The 18,661-nt window shown below is 42.1% G+C and overlaps 1 protein-coding gene across 50 annotated transcripts in view; it reads left to right on the top strand.

Moving 5' to 3' along the window:
- Positions 1-18,661, top strand: part of Sorbs2 (sorbin and SH3 domain containing 2) — a 206,028-nt gene that overhangs the window by 143,925 nt on the left and 43,442 nt on the right. For 20 of the 50 annotated variants that reach the window (XM_076553413.1, XM_076553411.1, XM_076553414.1 and 17 more), the window contains 7 exons: positions 3,282-3,348; positions 4,096-4,140; positions 6,063-6,237; positions 8,695-8,809; positions 16,037-16,201; positions 16,788-16,871; positions 18,520-18,576. In XM_076553413.1, the coding sequence (XP_076409528.1) occupies positions 3,282-3,348; positions 4,096-4,140; positions 6,063-6,237; positions 8,695-8,809; positions 16,037-16,201; positions 16,788-16,871; positions 18,520-18,576 (708 nt within the window). The remainder of the gene's footprint in view (positions 1-3,281; positions 3,349-4,095; positions 4,141-6,062; positions 6,238-8,694; positions 8,810-16,036; positions 16,202-16,787; positions 16,872-18,519; positions 18,577-18,661) is intronic. The other 30 variants (XM_076553416.1, XM_015998005.3, XM_015998025.3 and 27 more) reach the window with 11 other exon arrangements.

Genomic DNA, 18,661 nt, shown 5'->3' with positions numbered 1-18,661 from the left:
CTCTGTACTCACCATATAAAGCTAACAGATGGCATAACTGTGAGATCCTGCCTGATATAGGCCCTCTGGCAAGTGTAGACAACAATGTTGTCTGTCATGGTGCCTGGCCATATACAGCGACACAACTTCCTTTTTCGGCCTCCCTGTCCTCATTGGCTGTGTCCAGGTACAGTGAGAAAACTGTTTTTACACACGGCTGTGTGTTACTTTTGTTGCTGCTGCTCTAGTAGCATAAAGGTAGAATAGGAACAAAGCGTAGTGAAAGAGAAAACCGCCTTCAGAAAAATAAATGGTCCCTAAAGATATATGTTCAAGTATTGTGTGTGTGTACATGTTTGTGTGTGTGTGCATGTATGTGGACATGGAGAGGCTAGGGGTCAAACCTGGGTATACTCCTCAATGGCTGTCCGGGCTTTCTCATCAAAGCTAAGCTGTTTCTGCATCCTTAGTGCTGGTGTTACAGGGGCCCACTACCCATGCCCAGCTTTTTACACAGGCGCCAGAAATAGGAACCCAGGTTGTCATACGCACATGGCAGGCACCTTACTGACTTCAGCCCCAACCCTCATGTTCCAGTATTCTGTTTGAGCCAGCAAGCAGCAGATTCCTGCCTCTTTGTAGATAACCCCCGACACCAGTTCCCATCATTTGGCCATACAGTTAATCAACGACACCCTCAAGCCCCCATTGCAGAAGAAGCCTACGATGCATATGTGGTTCCCACATCTCTAGTGACTGTCAGAATTGTCTACTTCCAGAGTCAAAATAAATGTAAATACTGCCTAACAGTTTCTAGGTGAAAAATTCAATGGCCACATACATAAAAATCGGAGTATAAAATATCATACAGTTTCCACTCTTACAAGTCCTAACCATTGGTTTTTTTTTATTCTGCTCTCATACATTACATCCAGACCCAACCACAGTTTCCCCTCCCCCAACAGAGCCCCCGACCCCAGGATTTCTCCTAGGAAAAGAGCAGACTTCCCAGAGACACTGACCAAACACACTATAACCTAACCAATCTTTTAAATCAGGGCAATGACCTCAGAAAATCTGATGCTTTTTAAGTTGCCTGTGCACAGAATGGTTAACTTCTGGCCCAACTAGCTCTGATATAGTTGAGATGAAGATCTATCTTGCTGAGCAAATTGTTGCGCTACGGTTAGAATGTATGTTTTCACAGCCTGTAAGACAGAGTTGCATCTGATACGCTAGGCTTGCCCAGTACTGCCCTCCACAGATGTTGGAGTTCCCATGCTGTGTGCAGTTACTGAGATTTGTTCTAGTGGAAGGACTATCCTAAGCCCCCTGACACACATCGTGAGGGACCCTGACTCAAGAAAACAAGGCAGAGAGTCTGAGAGGAGGATGTCTGACATCTACCTCTAGCTTCTACATGCTCACATGGGCATGCGCACCTGTACACACATGCATATGCCCTCCCACATACACCCAAAGAAAAGAAGAGATACATAAGTTTCTCATATGCCTATTTCTAGAAAGCATTAAGTAGTAACTAAAGGCTCAAAGATTTGATTGATGTTTAATAATGTAAGTTGAACATTAGTTTCCTATTTGTACTGTAACCTGCTGCTCCTATCACACCTAAAGCCTGGCACACATAAGGAATGCCTACCATCACATAGTTTATAATTTAGCAAGGCGAAAGTTGTATATACTCCAATGTCTTGTCATAGAAGTTTTGAACTCATAGCCACACTTTTATATATATGCTCTATGACTGTGCACTGTCTGATATGTTCAGTATCTTAGTCACTTAGATTAGTAAATGCTAATTTGGTCTTCATTGAAGCTGATCAGAATATCTACTGCTTGCGTCAAAAATATGCCCTCATTAAATTTTTAAATGTCTTCACAGAACACTCAATAGAAAATTTTAAGAATAATAAGAAGGACTAGGGAAATCGATCTGTTAAATGTCTGCTGGGCAGGCATGAAGACCTGAGCTCCATGCCTAGCACCCACATAAAAAGCCAGGCATGAGGCCGGGCGGTGGTGGCACACGCCTTTAATCCCAGCACTCGTGAGGCAGAGCCAGGCGGATCTCTGTGAGTTCGAGGCCAGCCTGGGCTACCAAGTGAGCTCCAGGAAAGGCGCAAAGCTACACAGAGAAACCTTGTCTCGAAAAACCAAAAAAAAAAAAAAAAAGCCAGGCATGGTGGCACACACTTGTAATCCCAGAACTGGAGGGTGGACACAGCAGGAACCTTGGGGATGCCACCCTCACTGGTAAGTCCCAGGTCCCAGAGAGAAACCTATCAAAAAACAGGATCGCTTCTGAGGAACAACATCTGAGATTGACCTCTGTCCTACACACATACACACAGAGAGAGAGACAGACAGACAGACAGACAGACAGACAGACAGACAGACAGAAATAAGCTACTCGTGGTACATCCATGTAATCTCAGCACATGGTACATAGAACATGAGTTAAAGGCCAGTTTAGGATACATATAGAATCCTTGCTTCAGACATATACACTTAACAACAACAACAACAACAACAGTAATAATAATAATAATGAAAAGGAGCTGATGTTTCATCAAATATTGGCTATGTACAACTGGGCACAGCTGAATTGAATAAATAAAACCATAACACAGAATGTTCCAATTCACTCAATATGAGATACTGCATAAATAACAGGATAAATTGCTGGAATTGCTATCGAGTCATAGTAGAAATGCAAATCTACTGTTGGAAATATCAAATATTAGCAGTGAAGACTTTCCTTGGGGGTATTGACTTGAGAGTGTGAAGTCTTAGATTGTGGGTCTGGGACTGAGGCAGATTTATTATAAGAGTTATGACATCATAACTAGACATCAGCATTGTAGAGGTTCTGAAGACAGGTCAGGCCCACAAGGCTAAAGGCTTCAGGGAGAAAAGGCAGACCCATGCTATACAGCTGATAAGTAACCTATAGCACATGCTTGCAGTCAAGGTGTCTCAGATACTCGGTAGCAGGGGAAGGGGGAAAGATTAGAACCTTTGATAATGTGGGTCCGTCATTCAGAATGTGCCTCCTATAGCCCCTGATTACTTAGGGTGTCAGGTAAAACCACTCTGGGGCAGTGAGGATTATAGACTCACAGACAGTCACAGCAGGGTGTCTGCCATTCATTTCATAGCAGCCGTGAGGGTAAAGAGAGAGCATACAGCACCTACATACAGCAGGTGAACCATGGCCTGAGCAGCCTTAAGTCCAAACCTAACAGATAGGGTTGATCATTCTTGGATGTTCTCTTTGACAGACAGTGGACCGGCCGAAGGACTGGTACAAGACAATGTTCAAACAAATTCACATGGTACACAAGCCGGGTATGTATGTTCCCCTGGATTGTTTGTTTTGTTTTGCTTTTTTATCTAGTGCTTATGGATTGAAGGATATATGTACTCAACTTTGCATAGACTTTCTTCTTTCTTCACACAAAAACATCAAGCCCCCAGCAAACGTGATGGCTGGCCCCTTCTTTCCAGCATGTCTCCTATTCTCCCTTTACCCCTAAATCAAAGATGTGCACCTCTGCATTAACCGTGAGCTCTCAAGAAGCCTCCTAAGAGTGTGTCCTTTGGAGGTTACCACATGTTCTGGTCTTAGCCCTCTGCCTCTGGATCTCTGTCTACATCCACACTGGGGTGTTGTGCACACCTAGACCCACCCCTGCGCCTGTCTGCCCATGTCTGTTTCTTACTACAAGAGGGACTGGAGTGGCTTCTCCTGACCCCCACTCAGTACAGTTGACAATAAACTTTAAAAGCACTTAAGGAAAATTATGACGCAGCAGACAGAATCTGCCTAGGGAAATGAGGACAAGGGACCAGTTTTTCGTGTGTAACCAGGGCAAAAATGTACATTACTTTATAGATAAGAAGCTCACTCTGCAGAGGCCTGGAGTGCAATATTTGGAAATGCAAAGTGCTGTTATATGCTAGAAGAAGAAAAAAAACATTGCTTTTTTTTTTTTTTTTTTTTTTTTTTGCTGGTGTGTTTCTGTCATTTTTCTGACCTTCTGCTGTCTTGGCGACAAGGAGTCTGGATTATCATGTTTATGTTTCATTTTCTAGATGAGGACTCAGACATGTATAATACTCCTTATACATACAATGCAGGTAGGACGGCTTTCCTCGCTTGCCATGACTGATCACACTCCACTGTCCGGAAGAACCCCAGCCCTCGTCATCCCACCACCACCCCACGTTGTCAGTTCCTGCGATGAGGAGGATGCCTTACTTCCTTTCTCAGAGCATGTCTAACAAAAGATTGATCCTTTCCCCCCTGGAAATGGGAACTAACACTGTCCTGCGTCATCCATCCCCCACCCCCCACCCCCAGCTGTTGGTTTATCCTCAGCTTCAGGAATGTTTAACCAGTGTGAAGGGACAGAGTGAAAGAACAGACTGTGACCTGGTTACACAACAAAAAGAAAGATCTTTTTATCAGCAGAAAGACCGATTATCATTGCATAAGACCTCTCAGATACTATTCCCCCAAAACAAGTCAAGCAAAGTGTTTTACGACCATGTCCAGGCTTTTGCTCCAAAATGGAACCATTCATTGAAAGATGTGAAAGACCTCCCTCTTGGCCAGACCACTTTTCTGACTCAGAGTTCCCAGTGCTCACAATGGAATGACTTCAGCTCTGGGCATTCCCACTTGTATTTGAATGTGCTGGTTTCTTGTGGAGTGGTCTTCATACTCGTGTGAGAGACACCAAAAATATGTCCCCTTCTATCAGTTTTTCCTAAATATCACATCAGGAGATTGTACCCAACCGAGTCATAGGCCCAGGATTGTGTCCTTATTTAGGGTCCTCTTTCCACCCTAAAAGAAAACTCCATGAGACTCTCACCTCCTTAAAACCTGATGACCAGCTACCAGCCTTTTAACTGGGTGAGTTTGCGGCTCAACTCCAAAGAAAATGGAGAAAGAAAATGGTAAAAAGCCAAACATCAAGTGATCTCCGAGTTAGGGGAAGTCCATTAAGATAAATATTCCCATCCTGCCCTGCTCTACCAAACTCACCTCCTTGATTCACCTCACAAGTTAAAGTCTGACTGTGGAGTTGACCAGGACATACTTCAGGTGTTGTTGAGTGTTACTTCTCAAGGAAACAAATGCACATAAGAGGAACAGTCAAGCAGAGATAAACTTAGGCCAAGATTGAGACTTTGAGAAACTCAGAACTTTTATAGACTTCTAAATATTGAAGTGGTTCCATCTCACTGGTAACGAATAAGCTGATGTTGAGTTGTGTTACCCAGGAGCCCAGGGAGTTTTATCATTCAGTCAGCCAGCAAAAACGCCTATGACCACCCTCTACTTCCTAATAACCCACATCTTTGTGTCTTGCATGTTATTCCTGCCACCAAAACTAACCCTTCAAGCCCAACTCTAGTCCCACGAGATCCATAACATAGTCTGTGTCTCACTCATTATCTTCAAACATCCCTTAATTTTTGCTATGTCCTCTCCATTGGATTTTACTAACTACCACAAACTCTTTTTCAATCACACATCATCTTGCATCAGCTTGTTCAGGAGGGTTTACACTCCCCTGTCCCACGTGGGAGCTGCACCTTGTGCATACAGCATGTCCTGTATTTGGTGGATTGCAATTAACACATCAGCTGTCCTTTGTACACCAGTATTACAAAGTATTAGCTGCTATTTTAATCTTCCTCTGAAAGTTTACCTAAGGTGTTAGTTTCTGTGATTGGGAAGAAACCTTGCTGAGTACCTGTAAGTTTATTTTTACTAACTAGCCTCAATTTTCATTAATCCTACAATAATGGATAATTTACTATAATCAGTACTTACATGCAAGACAAATTGATATCTAATTAATAAGTGATAATTCATAAATTAATGTTGATAAGTTAATAAACAATGTACCACCTCTAATGTACACATTATGAATATGCTTATTGATAATTTTTCAAAACCATTGGCTGTTTCACATAGCCCAACATAGCCTTAACACATCTTTCAAGTTATCTGCTTGTTTTGTTGGTTTTTCTCTTTTTCATGATAGGTCTGTACAACTCACCCTACAATGCTCAGTCTCACCCTGCTGCGAAGACCCAGACCTACAGACCTCTTTCCAAAAGCCACTCAGACAATGGCACAGATACTTTTAAGGAGGCGCCCTCCCCAGTGGCTCCCCCACATGTTCCACCACGACCAAGAGATCAGTCTTCAACAGAAAAGTAAGGCTCCTTCCCCCGAAATGGCTTCTCTTAGGATAAAAACCAACCCACAATGGCACTCAGTGAAGAATCAGCCCAGCATTGTGGAGTGAATATATGCCAAGACTCACTATATTAGCCCGTATTGAGCATCACTACTGAGATTGTGCTGGACACTCTCAGGGAAGTCTCGGTCATGCTCTCATAATGCTCTAAATTAAATTTGATGTATCAGGGACACAAACTCTATTTTCTGTTCAATAAGTGCATATAAGAAATAAAGAGGCCACAGATGGAGTTTATAAGTAGAGCACTTGTCTGAGTACTACGAATAACAACAAAACACACACACACACACATACACACACACACACACACACACACACACACACACACACTGTGTTCACAAGCCTTGGAGATGAGTCTCGGTGATAATGGCTTGCTCCACATACACTGAACTCCGGGTCCAATTCCAATTCTGAGCTGATATGGGGTAGTGTGTGTCACATCATTCATGTAATCTCAGTCTTCATTAAGATGAGGCAGGAATTCAAGACCACTCAGAGCTACATGGCTTCCAAGCCAGAACTGAGCTACACACTAGTATTATATCTCAAAATAAAAACATATAAAATAACTGGAAAAAATTGGCAGGGATTCCCTTTGCTGCCACCACATTCAAGAGATACTAAGCAGTTAATTTTTCATTTGCACAGATTTGAAATTTCAGGTCTTTTAAGTTATCTTTTAGAAACCAAGAGAAATATTCTTAAATCATAAATAAGGCATTTTAACAAGTGCCTGTGACTCATTCCACCAGTTATGTTAACTGCTTCTGATTTTCATTTCTCCACTGAAATATTTTTAAATATGCTATTCACACCCAAATAATTTTTTATGAACACATCTCAATTGTGTTATGTTGGGAGGACTGTAGCTAATAGTCCTAGTTACTGGTAATCTTTCCTGACAGCTCATTATGAGCAAACACTGTGCTAAGCGCTTCCTTGTATTACACCATTTTATTCTGATAGCAACCCAATGGGACATGTTCTATATTACAGCAAAAGAAACCGGTTAGAAGATTACAATAACTTGCTCTGTTTGTATAGGTAGAGTGTCCAAGCCAAGATCCAACCTTAGCTTCCCCTAAAGACACATCCTATGCTATCTCTACTGGTAATGAATAAGCAGTAATGGAAAGGGTGTTTATTATTACTGGGTTTTATAGTACTGGTTTTTAAAGTATTTTCTATGGTAATACTGTCTTAGTTATTGCTCTGTTGCTCAAACCGCAAGCAGGACACAGCTTCACATGTGTGAATGGGAAGGTGTGAGGGCTCTACCGGATAGAGCTTGTTGATTGACTCTACACCTAGGACTTGGTTCTCATTTTCTCTCTTAGAGCACTTCTGTGTCCACCATTCTGTGGAGAAGGAATTTCACTCTATTCGGGATTCCCCAACTCAAAAGATCAAACACCCCTGTTTCTCAAATATAAGTAAATAAGTATTTAATAATCCTTCCTGTTCTCCAAAGGAAGTTTTCTGATTTAGTTCTAGCTGCCCGGAAGAGCTTGGTGTTCTGAGTCCTACTGTGAAAATGCACTTGTCAAGAGCCCATGACAGACTCTCAGTGTTACCAATGCAAGGAAGCAATCAGTTCCCGAGGGCAGGGTTGTGTGTATGTATGTGTGTATGTGTGTATGTGTGTGTGGTGGTGGGGGGGGGTTGGTGTGTTTCAAGGCTCACACCAAGGGGTCCCCACACCACTCTGCTTATCCCTATGCATGCCAGCCCAAGAGATGCAGCTGTAGTTCTCACACATGCATTCAGATGCCATTTGCAAGAAAGAAGATCAAACACGCTATGTGCATTCCTCCTTGTCCCCCTGGATCAAGGAAGCCAGGTCACCAGGTAGTTAACTGACAAAGCTTCGCAGAGCATACTGCCACTTATTTTAAATTCAGACACATACAGCAACATGGGTCTAGCAACATGTCCCTCTTCGTGTGTCTACAAACCTCTTCTGTGAGTTTTTACAACCATAGTCACAGAGGTCAAAACAGAAGGAAAAATTATCTAAAGGGAAGAGTTTAATGGACCATTTAGTTACTAAAGTTAAGCATATGTGGTGTTTTTCATACATTTTCAACCAGAGAGATGTTGTAGTTGTGTTGGTTTTGTTTGCTGTAGTCTCTCAGGGTAGGAGAGATGGCTCAGCAAGAAAAATTGCTTGCTGCTTAAGCCTGAAGAGCTACGTTCAATCCCCAGAACCTGTGGTGAAAGGAAAGTACTGACTCCCAAAAATTTTTCCCCTGTGTGCATGCACTCATGTACACACACACACACACACACACACACACACACACACACACACACACTCAATAAATAATGTTAAATTTGACTGTGGGCGGTATTTCACAGGGGTTTTATGCACACAAATTGTTTCAACATGTGGTTTGCTGTTCATTTACAGGCATGACTGGGACCCTCCAGACAGAAAGGTGGACACCAGAAAATTCCGATCGGAACCAAGGAGTATTTTTGAATATGAGCCTGGGAAGTCGTCCATTCTGCAGCATGAAAGACCCGTAAGCACTTGTCATTGGTCAAAATCTAGGCCTCCAGGGTTCCCAAGTAAACCTGAATTTTACCCCCATATTTTTTCATTATTGAGGAATTGCATTTATTCCTAATCATGATTTGTGTACCTTGTCTCTGAATAGTAGCATATTGATGCAGGACTCATTATGATTAGCATATAGCTAACTGTGCCTAATCCCAGCACTTATACATGAAATACTTAATTGCTATTCTAGCTTGCCTGTGTGAAAAATCATGAATCCATATCCCTGATGTCCAGACCCAGGCAGATGAATCCCTTGACTTCTATGTTGGTTTCTTATTATTTCTTTCACTTAAGAGGAAAATTTCCCAAACACACTTTCTATAACAAGTTGTTTAATTGGTTCTTATTAAATCCCTCTCAGGTCACCAAGCCTCAAGCTTCCTGATTGATTACCACTTTAATGGATCAAGATTGTATTTCTCTTTGTAGTCTTCTTTTTGTTTACTTTGAACACACACAAACTAAACGATGTATGAACTCAGAGAGGACCGCTTGCCTCTGCTAAAGCTAACAGCCGCTTCCTCCATGGCCCTCTGCTCTCTGGGTCCTCTTGCCCATCATTTTTGCTTCCCTTGTTTCTGCCTCAGAGCTCAGTGTTCTCAAGACCTCTTTAAAACCCAGCAGCTCCTCTGTATGTCCAAACTTGCTTCCAGATAAACCCCATTGGTGTTTCCCTTGTGTGTTCCTCCAGAGGTCCAGAGCATCACACTAACACAGAGACTGAAAGGTCAGCCCTGAGATTTAGTTGGGCAGCCTGTGTCCTTACCACACTCAACCTGTGTCCTTGATTTTGAAACCCTGCTTTTGTGTTCTTGAGAAGTATGCTCAAAAATCTTCCAATCACATAATTCAACTGCTATTCTTCAAATAATTCAAAAATTTCTTTGAATGATAAGATTGCAACAGAGAAACTGAAAAGGCAGAAACATTATTGATTCTACTAGGCTCTAGATTATAACCCCGTCACTGAATTTGTCTAACTAAATATCAAGACAGTGAAATTTCCAAACCAAAATTCAATGGGACACAATATTAATTCTGAAAAAGCAAATCACAAAATAATGAATCTCATATTGAATTATAATAGAGAAGCTTTAATGATTTTTGAGGCTCTTGGAGTGATGATATGACTGAAGATAAGAAACCTTTTAATGGCTGAAACAGAAGCATGTCTAAAGAATTCTCTCCATGAGAGCTCATTTATGGGGCCCCCTCACTGTTACTGAAAGCTTTGAAGGCTCTTTGTTTTAAAGTACTAACAACAGTGATAGCAATAACGGCATCTGTGAGTACCAACTACATGCCAGGCTCTAGAAGTAGTAATAATCCCTTTATCTTTATGTATAAATTATCCCTTTATGTAGTGTTCCCAACAACCCTATGAAGCAGATGCACCAACCTCCTGTTTTACAGATCGAGACTGACACAGCATCAGCTGAATGCCACATGGCCACATGGCCACATAGCTGGCACGCGCTGAAACCAGTTCGGCCTAGGCAAACTTTTGTTTGGTGCACTTCACTGCTGTGCTGGCTCCTCGGAGCAGGAAGCCATTAGCAAGTAGTCACCACACCATACTTTGATTGTTTTAGAGTATAGTATAATTAGTGGCTAACTAATTATATAATAAGTTAGTGGTACTTACCTTCCTCTACCCCAGAGCTGGGTTCAGAGAAACTATAATGCAAGCCCAGTATTCTTAACTGGCCTAAGGAGATGGGGAGGTCAGGATGATGGGTGTGACCAGAGATTCTGCTGTTAGATAAATCTCTTCAGCCACAGGAAAAGATGAGTGGAAGGAACTAGTAGCTGGGAAGGAAATGAGAATGGAAGGATTATATTTTTATCCCTCCTAAACCATTTTGTTGGAAGACAGTGTTGTGACAAATGATATGAGAGAATCAAAGATATAATTTGGGCAAACCTTGTTAAATTATCATTTTTATAGGGTGAGACTATTACCTTTTTTAATCAACCCTCAATTCATCCCACTTTAAATTAAAAGGGGGGCGCAAATTGAGCAATGGTATTTGAGAGACCAGCTAAATGTCTTGAAGGCTCAGGCTGTAGGACAAAGAGAGTGGGCTTGCTAGGTAAGAGTGACGTAACACCAGGTGGATTTCAAGGTCTTATGGATGCATCTTCTGTCTTTTTACTTGGAGGTATTTTGAGAGCACCCCCTTTGTTCTTTTCAGTTCTAATTTTTGAAAATTATATAAACAGCTAGGCAATTCTGTACCGTTCCCTTCAATTCCCAGAGAATCCCGTCAGCATCCCTATTTTCCTGGGTCCCCCTCACTCTCCTCCTCACAGGGAGAAATGTCATGACCGAGTACTCCTTCTAGTCGACAACTTTCTGTTGTCGGTGTTGCCATGACACGGTCTTTTCCCTGGTTAGTGAATCCGGTCTCCAGATAATTTGTTAAAAAGCCTCCTGGCTCTCTCTTGTCCCTGGAACAAAATCTAACTCCTCTGATATAATTTACAAAAACCAAAGGACAACAACAAACAAAACCTACCCAAATCCTGTGGTTTCACTCCCTGCCAGCTACGCAAAAGGCTCTCGGTTCCCTCTCATCAGACCTTGGCATGGTTTGATCTTCCTTCCAGGGAAGGATTCCTCACCACCTCTCTTTTCTTTTTATGGAAAGCTTCATGCACACACACCCCGCTTTGTCAGAGGCACACTTTCCTTAGGGGCTTCCTCACCCTCAGCAGTGGCTTTACAGCTCTCCTTGCTGGATACATGCAGGATCTCCCACTTTGACATCCTTGCCTCATGCTTGTTCACTTGCCTGGGTTCCTCGCTGTATGCTTTAGGTTCCTTGAAAGCAGGTACCATGTCTGACTCAGCATTTATCTGTCCTCCATCCCTAACCTAATACCTGGCATGCAGTAAATAACTCCTTGAGTGACTAAGTGAATGTGAACTGGTGTTACCTTGGCAGTTGATGGGTAAAATTGGTGAGAGATTGAATCTATCTATGAGGCCCTGTGAGTCTCCATCAAGACACAGATGGAAGTCACCAATAACTCTAGTTCAGCTTTTGTGATTCCACGAGGTATGAAGGAAGCAAAGGGAACATGTCTGCCCAAACAGAAATTCTCAAACCCTGACAAAAAAAAGATTGCATTCATCCTCAGGAACTGAGAGCATATCCATCTATGAATGAGCTTTAACAGGAAGGCAAAAAGTAAATGCATTTCTTTGAAGCTCATAAGTTCATTAAATAATCAAATAATCATAATCAAATATTCATTTAATTATAAATTTCAGTGCTGATTAAATGGGCCTAATGTCTGATCCAGAGAAAGGCTTGCAATCCCCAGAAATTTGTCTTTAGCTGATCTGACCCACGGATTAGACTGTATTTCCAGTATACAGATTCCATATGACAATCATAGCAACTCTCCTGGGATCATATTAATAAAAGCATTAGCAATCATCTGAATTGGATACACTTGTAGATAAGCCATGTTAATTGTTTTTATGCTTAATAAAATAAAAAAATCTGCAAAAACATTGTTACCCCTTATATAGTAGCCATACTTACATATAATAATAATAGCAGAAAGGATTACATATTAGATGAGTTGAAACACAATGTAAACCTCCAGTGAATATGGTTTATCAACAAAAATTGCTACCCAAGAATTAAAGCATAAAAGTTTGAGAAGTTTTATCTGATGGTTTGACCCGTGAAGAATGATCCCATTATGCAATAGTATTTTCTACGAAAACAAAATAAATAGAAGGCATAGCAACCCATGACTTGACGCTTAAAAGCCAATGAGCATTTACAAGAACAAACTCCTGGGTTCTCCAGTGTGTTTAGGATCATAGAGAGAGTGCGTACTCAATGAGAAGACTGAAAAGCAGGAGAGTTTCTCTGACCTCAAAAGCATCTAAAGACTTTTAAGCTGGGAGAACTTTAAATGATACATCCTGGGGAGCCTCTTAAGAACAAGCACATGTAAGCTCTGGTTTTAGCGTATCTGAGGCACTTCCTCTCACACCAGAGATATAGTTCGTGTTAAGCAGAAGTTGCTAGGTTTGTAAAATGGACAGGAGCAAAACAAGATATCCATCAGCTCTCCTATGCCGATGTGGGACTCACACGGGGAGGTAACTGCCGTTTAGTGGATTCCGAAGTGTTCATATTCGCGGGGGACGAAGAAGAGTTTCCCTGATGGGAGGAAAACGATGAAGCCTATGCTCCAGTTATCTGACCGTCCGCACGTGTCGCTGGCCATTGCAGTGTTTCTCTGTCCTTTAGCGGTAGCTCCAGATTCCTACAGAACACATTAGATTATAACTAAAGGGACTCAATAGGTCAGCCACAGCAAAGAGACCGTTCTGGGTCTGGTACGGCCTTTTTTGGGAGGGTTGGGGGGGGGCAATATGTTGAGGGTTATTTTGAAGGTTATGTTGTTTTGTCTTAATGTTCTTTTGAGACAAGGTCTTGCTATGTAGCCCAGGCTGATTTCAGACCCACCATCCTCTTGCCCCTGCTTCCTGAGTACGTGCAATTGCAAGTGTGTGCCTCCACACCCAGCCTAGAAAACAAAGGCTCTGCTCAAGTGTGCACCATGCACTGCATCCCAGAATCGGACAGGATGACTTGTCACTGTTTGTGCAGATTCTAGCAGGTTGCTCGCCGTGACTATAGACTGAAGCTTTGTGAAACAGCAAGGTTTAATAAATTTTACAACTATAGAAACGTCGTTATAAATGTGTACTTAAAAATAAATAAATTTAATAACAGGAAATTGCTATTTTAAGTTTTGGAGCTGAATGACAGACATAGGCTCCTTTTCCCCAGATTCTATTATAGAAATGTATCTCTACAACGGAGATGTGCAGTCTATCCATTTGTTAGAGGTTTTCTTTAATTACAAGTCGAGGTGAAGGTAAAAAGCTTGTTTGCCTATTTGTTTAGTAGATTTGCTGCCCCCTGCTGTTCATAGTGTTTTGAAGCTTCCCCCCCTCCAAAGCTTCTAGCTTCCCCCAGCAAAAGAAAACACTGTAGCTGAAAGCAGAGGTTTTAAGTCGAGAGCTCATAGCCACTAAGTGCACAGTGTTAGGAACTATCCTGCGAAGGAAATAGTACACCCCCCTGAACAGCACAAAGTTCCTGGTAAATTCTCTCTAACGTTACCTGTTCAACGATAAAGGCTCCAGCAAAGTTATGCCATGAAGTAATTACACACTGCAGAGAACATCTTCTAAATAATTGGGGGAAAGTAACACTTTATCACCAACAAAATCTTAACACTCATAACTACTGAATCGAAAATTTTAATTCAATGGAAAATAGTTATTGTAATTTTTTTTAATTCAATGGGAATAGATTACTGGAAGATGTTATTTCTACAGATTGCACTGTTAACTATAAAGTGGAAACCAACAGTAATATTGACATAAATTGGGATAAATATCTTGTAGCTGGAAGTTTTCCTGTGTCCTGCCCGGTCCCGCAGCTGGCTTATATTAACTACAAAACTGTATGGCCTAATGACTCAGGCTTCTTGCTAGCTAGCTCTTACAACTTAACTCAGCCCATTTCTATTAATCTGTGCATCGCCATGTGGCTTCATGGTGTCACATGTTCTCTTACATCTTGCTTCTCCTGGCAGCAGCTCACTGTGTCTCCTGACTACACCCTTCTTCATCTCCATCTCCAGTTTGAATGTACTGCCTAACCTCATTCTGCCTCGCCATTGGCCAAATGACTTTATTATCAACCAGTGAGAGTAACACATATTCACAGCATACAGAAAGACATCCCACAGCAATATCTCAAGAGTTTCTGCAGCATTTTCTCTTTCTAATAGAATAGCCTCTTCGATTGTTATTTATGGCAAAAAAAAAAACCCTCATAACCAAAAGTAAAATAATACTAAAAAGACAGTTTCTGTGCTTGACTGACAGTGTAGTATTTTGTGTACACATGCATTCTTTCATTTGCCCATCGAGATACCCACACGGGGATACCATCAACCACTGTACAAGAGTGCTGCAATGGAGTGTTATTCCAGCATCAGTCCCAAGCATATCCCAGGGTTACTCTGCAGACATTCTAATCACTACTACTACATATAATGCATAAGCTTGGCCTCTGCACTGTTTTGTTATGATGCCTCGAACTTTTCTATCATTGTGTGTAGTTACTATAATATCACACTCTTCTTTCATAAAAATATTAAAATAAAGCTATACCACTGAAAATGTTGTGGGAATAATGTATCATTCACTGTAGACCAAATGGCATTAATAAAACCACTGTAATATAATGACAGTGAAACACTACAACAAGCTCATGACAGAATGGTGGCCTTTTTTTGGAATGCTGAATATGTCAACGCCCCCAGCATTATAGGGTTATAGAGCTACTCAGTGGTAATCTTTGAGATCCGTAAGTATTCTAAGAATAATATAGGATTGAAGTAGTGAGTGTTTAGAAGCCCTCCTGGATGGTGTGTGGGTATCAGAGCTTTTCGCTTGGCTGGAGTGAATGGCTTTTAGGAGATCAAAAAACTTAGAATTTTTTCTGACTTGATATATTGTACTATGCAACTATACACATTTAACTAGGGACATGAGATATATCAAAGAGGCAGTAGTGCACATATATGATACTTCAAGTGCCATTTTATAGAAAAGCAACCAGCATGACATCATCTAGCGGGTATATATTAAAAAAAAAAAAAAAAAACCATTGAGGGTATCACCGGGTTGAGGAAAGGCTGAATGTACATGTTCTATTGCTCAAGTAATTGTATTTGTTTTTTCTCAACTGTTTATGTTGACACCCCTGGCATTTCTATCTTAAACACAACATTCACAAACCACCTGACAGGCAAGTCAATTAGACTCCATGCCCTCCCTCTCCTTCCCTCCCTACTATGAAAAGCCTGGTTCTACCCATACCCTCCTTTAGCTCCAAGTCCTCATGAGGAGATGGAATCACAAAATGGGATATATCTTCACTTTTGGAGAGACTTGTGACCTTGAGATCTTTGCTATGGTGGGCCATTTTTAAGGACTCTGCTCCCCTCGGTCAGCCCAGGCATAGTCCCTTCCTGAAATATTAGTCTCTAGGACTAAAGCCAGCTGGTGTCCCCCTCCAGGCTCCATCAAGAGCCCCTGTCTAACGAACCAGTGTCTCCTCACCCCTCTCTCTTACAGCCCCCTCTCCCAACAACTCCGACACCTGTTCCCCGGGAACCCAGCCGGAAACCTCTCTCGGTGTCGCCCTCAACAGATGGCCTGCGTAGCCCTTCCCCTCCGCCCCGGAGCTGTGTCCCCGCACCCCGTCAGAGTCCGAGCGCCCCAGCTCTCTCTCCCACCCGGGTGAGCTCCTTCCTTCTTCACCCTCTCTCATGCTGTGGGGAAGCAGAGCTCAGCCTGTGTTCCGAGGCTAAGGCACGGTCAGATGCCGTCTCTGCTGGGGTTCTTCCTGCTCCTGGACCCCTGCCTTTCCACCCTCATCTCCACCATTCCATGTTCCAGCCCGCCCCATCTGCAATGTCTGCATACTGCAGACCACTGCTGCCGCTGCTGGTTGCCAGTGACTTCAGGGTCAGCAGACTGACCCATCCAGGAGAGCCCCTTGGTTCCTCGTTTGGACCTGTCTTCATAGTCTGGCCTGCCATCCTTCCGCATTGTCACTACCAGTATAATTTCCCTAGTTCATGCGTCAGGCTAAAACGTTAGCGATGGTGGCGACAGGGACCCCAGGGATGCCACGGACCCTCATTTTCATACCCTCATTTTGCTCATTGTACCTTACTTTCTCCATTCTGTCCTGCTGAGGTTTGTTGGACGAGTCCGATGCATGTTTGCGTGTGGATGCGCGTGTGTTTTCATACCACACGGCGTTTTCCCTCACTTCGCTCAGTGTGCCTTTTCCTTCCCTTTTCCTTCACATCTGCTCTAGACTGGTCGCATAAATCCAGATGACATAGATTTAGAAAATGAGCCCTGGTATAAATTCTTTTCAGAACTGGAGTTTGGACGTCCGGTAAGTGAGGCTAGACAATTACTATTAGACAAATAGGAGGATGTTGTTTGATTTCTAAAGCATATTCTTGTCAGAAGGGAGACATGTCATGTCGAGAACAAAAAGCTGGATGGATAAAATACATGTGCTCCAGCTTTGTGCAAATTCGCTTTGGTGCCAGAAATGCCTAAATGTGTTCATTCACTTCCCGTATGTTTTCTCCTAATCACGCATTAGAATCACATTCAGTTAATTGCAAATCTATCATGTTGAGGTAGATTAGGGGAGAGCTGTATTGTGTACAGCACATTTTGGTCTAGTTGGACAGTAACTAGTACCTTGCCATCTACAAGAAGACTGTTACTACAGTTCTTGTTTGCTGAGGAATTATCAAGCCACCACAGAGCGATTGGTTCCAAAGCCAATGACTTGAGTCTTCCTGATGCAACAATTCCAATAAGAAGAACATAGACCAGAAAGGTCAAGGAATTTGCCCAAAATTGTCAGAAATTAAACCTAGGCTTTTCATACAACAAGAAAAATCTTTGGGCAGTTCCGACTATAATGGATTGCCAGAATATTCCCACTGTAAATATTCCCCCTGTAAAATGATTCTTTGAATAGGAGAGATGTAACAAAAGGAGAGAATTAAGAAGCCTTGTGGACCTTGATTTATAGTTTTGCCCATGAGCCACCAACAGATCTCTGATCTCCAGACTCCCATGCCTAAAGCCCCTAGTGTGGTCCTCATGGGGTCTGATTGATCTGTTTGGGACAGGGTCAACTCAGGCTTCTCATCACTTCCTTTAACTATTGATTCTCTATTGAGGAATTGTTTGTGGGTTTCATGTTTTCTGTAACATGCATTTTTACAAACCCTAAGCTATTGAATAATAGCATGTCACTTACTCTGCCCAGCAATTTGATAAGAACTCAGATTTTTCTCCACATCACATAAGGACTTAATAAATATGCTGATCACATATTCCTCACTGGATGGCTGTGAGAGCCCTTTTTATGCATTACAATGCAATCTTGGTTAGCCTCATTATATGTTTTATTGAACTGAATCAAATGTGACTGTAAATGAATATTAAACAAAATTTCCTGGCATTTCTATTACCTAACGAGAGGATTGTTTCCTCCTATTTTTTTTCTGGCATCTCCTCTTATTAGAATGTATTTTATTTCACTAGGAAAATGCTCTCTTGTTTTGCTTTATGTATTTGCTGTAATTGGGTAGAGTTTCCAGAGAATGTACCGATTTCTGTGTTGAGCCCAAATTACCGGCACTTTTTTCTGCAACCCTCCTCAGCCACACAGGGACACCCACCTGCATGCCCTCCACTTACTCCTCCCATGTTTCCTTAATAGACCTTGCAATCTGCTGTGGCCAAAGACTGGGAGTGCTAATTTGGATTTGACGAATTACGTTTACAAATCTACTAATTGAACACAAGCAGCTTTGCACAGTGCTTGGGAATATTTGCAGACATTGCACTCTTCCTCCTCCGAGGCTGCCACTTTGTCCACTCACGACACTCTTTCTGTGTAGCTGATGCTCGATTTCTAACTGTTGTCACCTTTTCCACATGTCCATTACTCGCTGCCATTGACTCTCCTCCATCCCATCTCTCCACTTCTGCTTCTGTGGTGCATCTACACCCAGCCTCCTAAAAAGGCTCTGGATTATGTTCAAGATCATTCTTCCGGTGTTTCCAATGAGGTAAAGACAAATTCTTCTCTCCTTCCACATTTCCTGCTTTGTGACTGTCAGTCTGAACATATGTGTTTTTTAGAGTTTCCTGTGT

The sequence above is a fragment of the Peromyscus maniculatus genome, chromosome 17 (assembly GCF_049852395.1).
Source record: "Peromyscus maniculatus bairdii isolate BWxNUB_F1_BW_parent chromosome 17, HU_Pman_BW_mat_3.1, whole genome shotgun sequence".
Taxonomy (NCBI): domain Eukaryota; kingdom Metazoa; phylum Chordata; class Mammalia; order Rodentia; family Cricetidae; genus Peromyscus; species Peromyscus maniculatus.
This window is presented reverse-complemented; position numbering and strand designations above follow the sequence as displayed.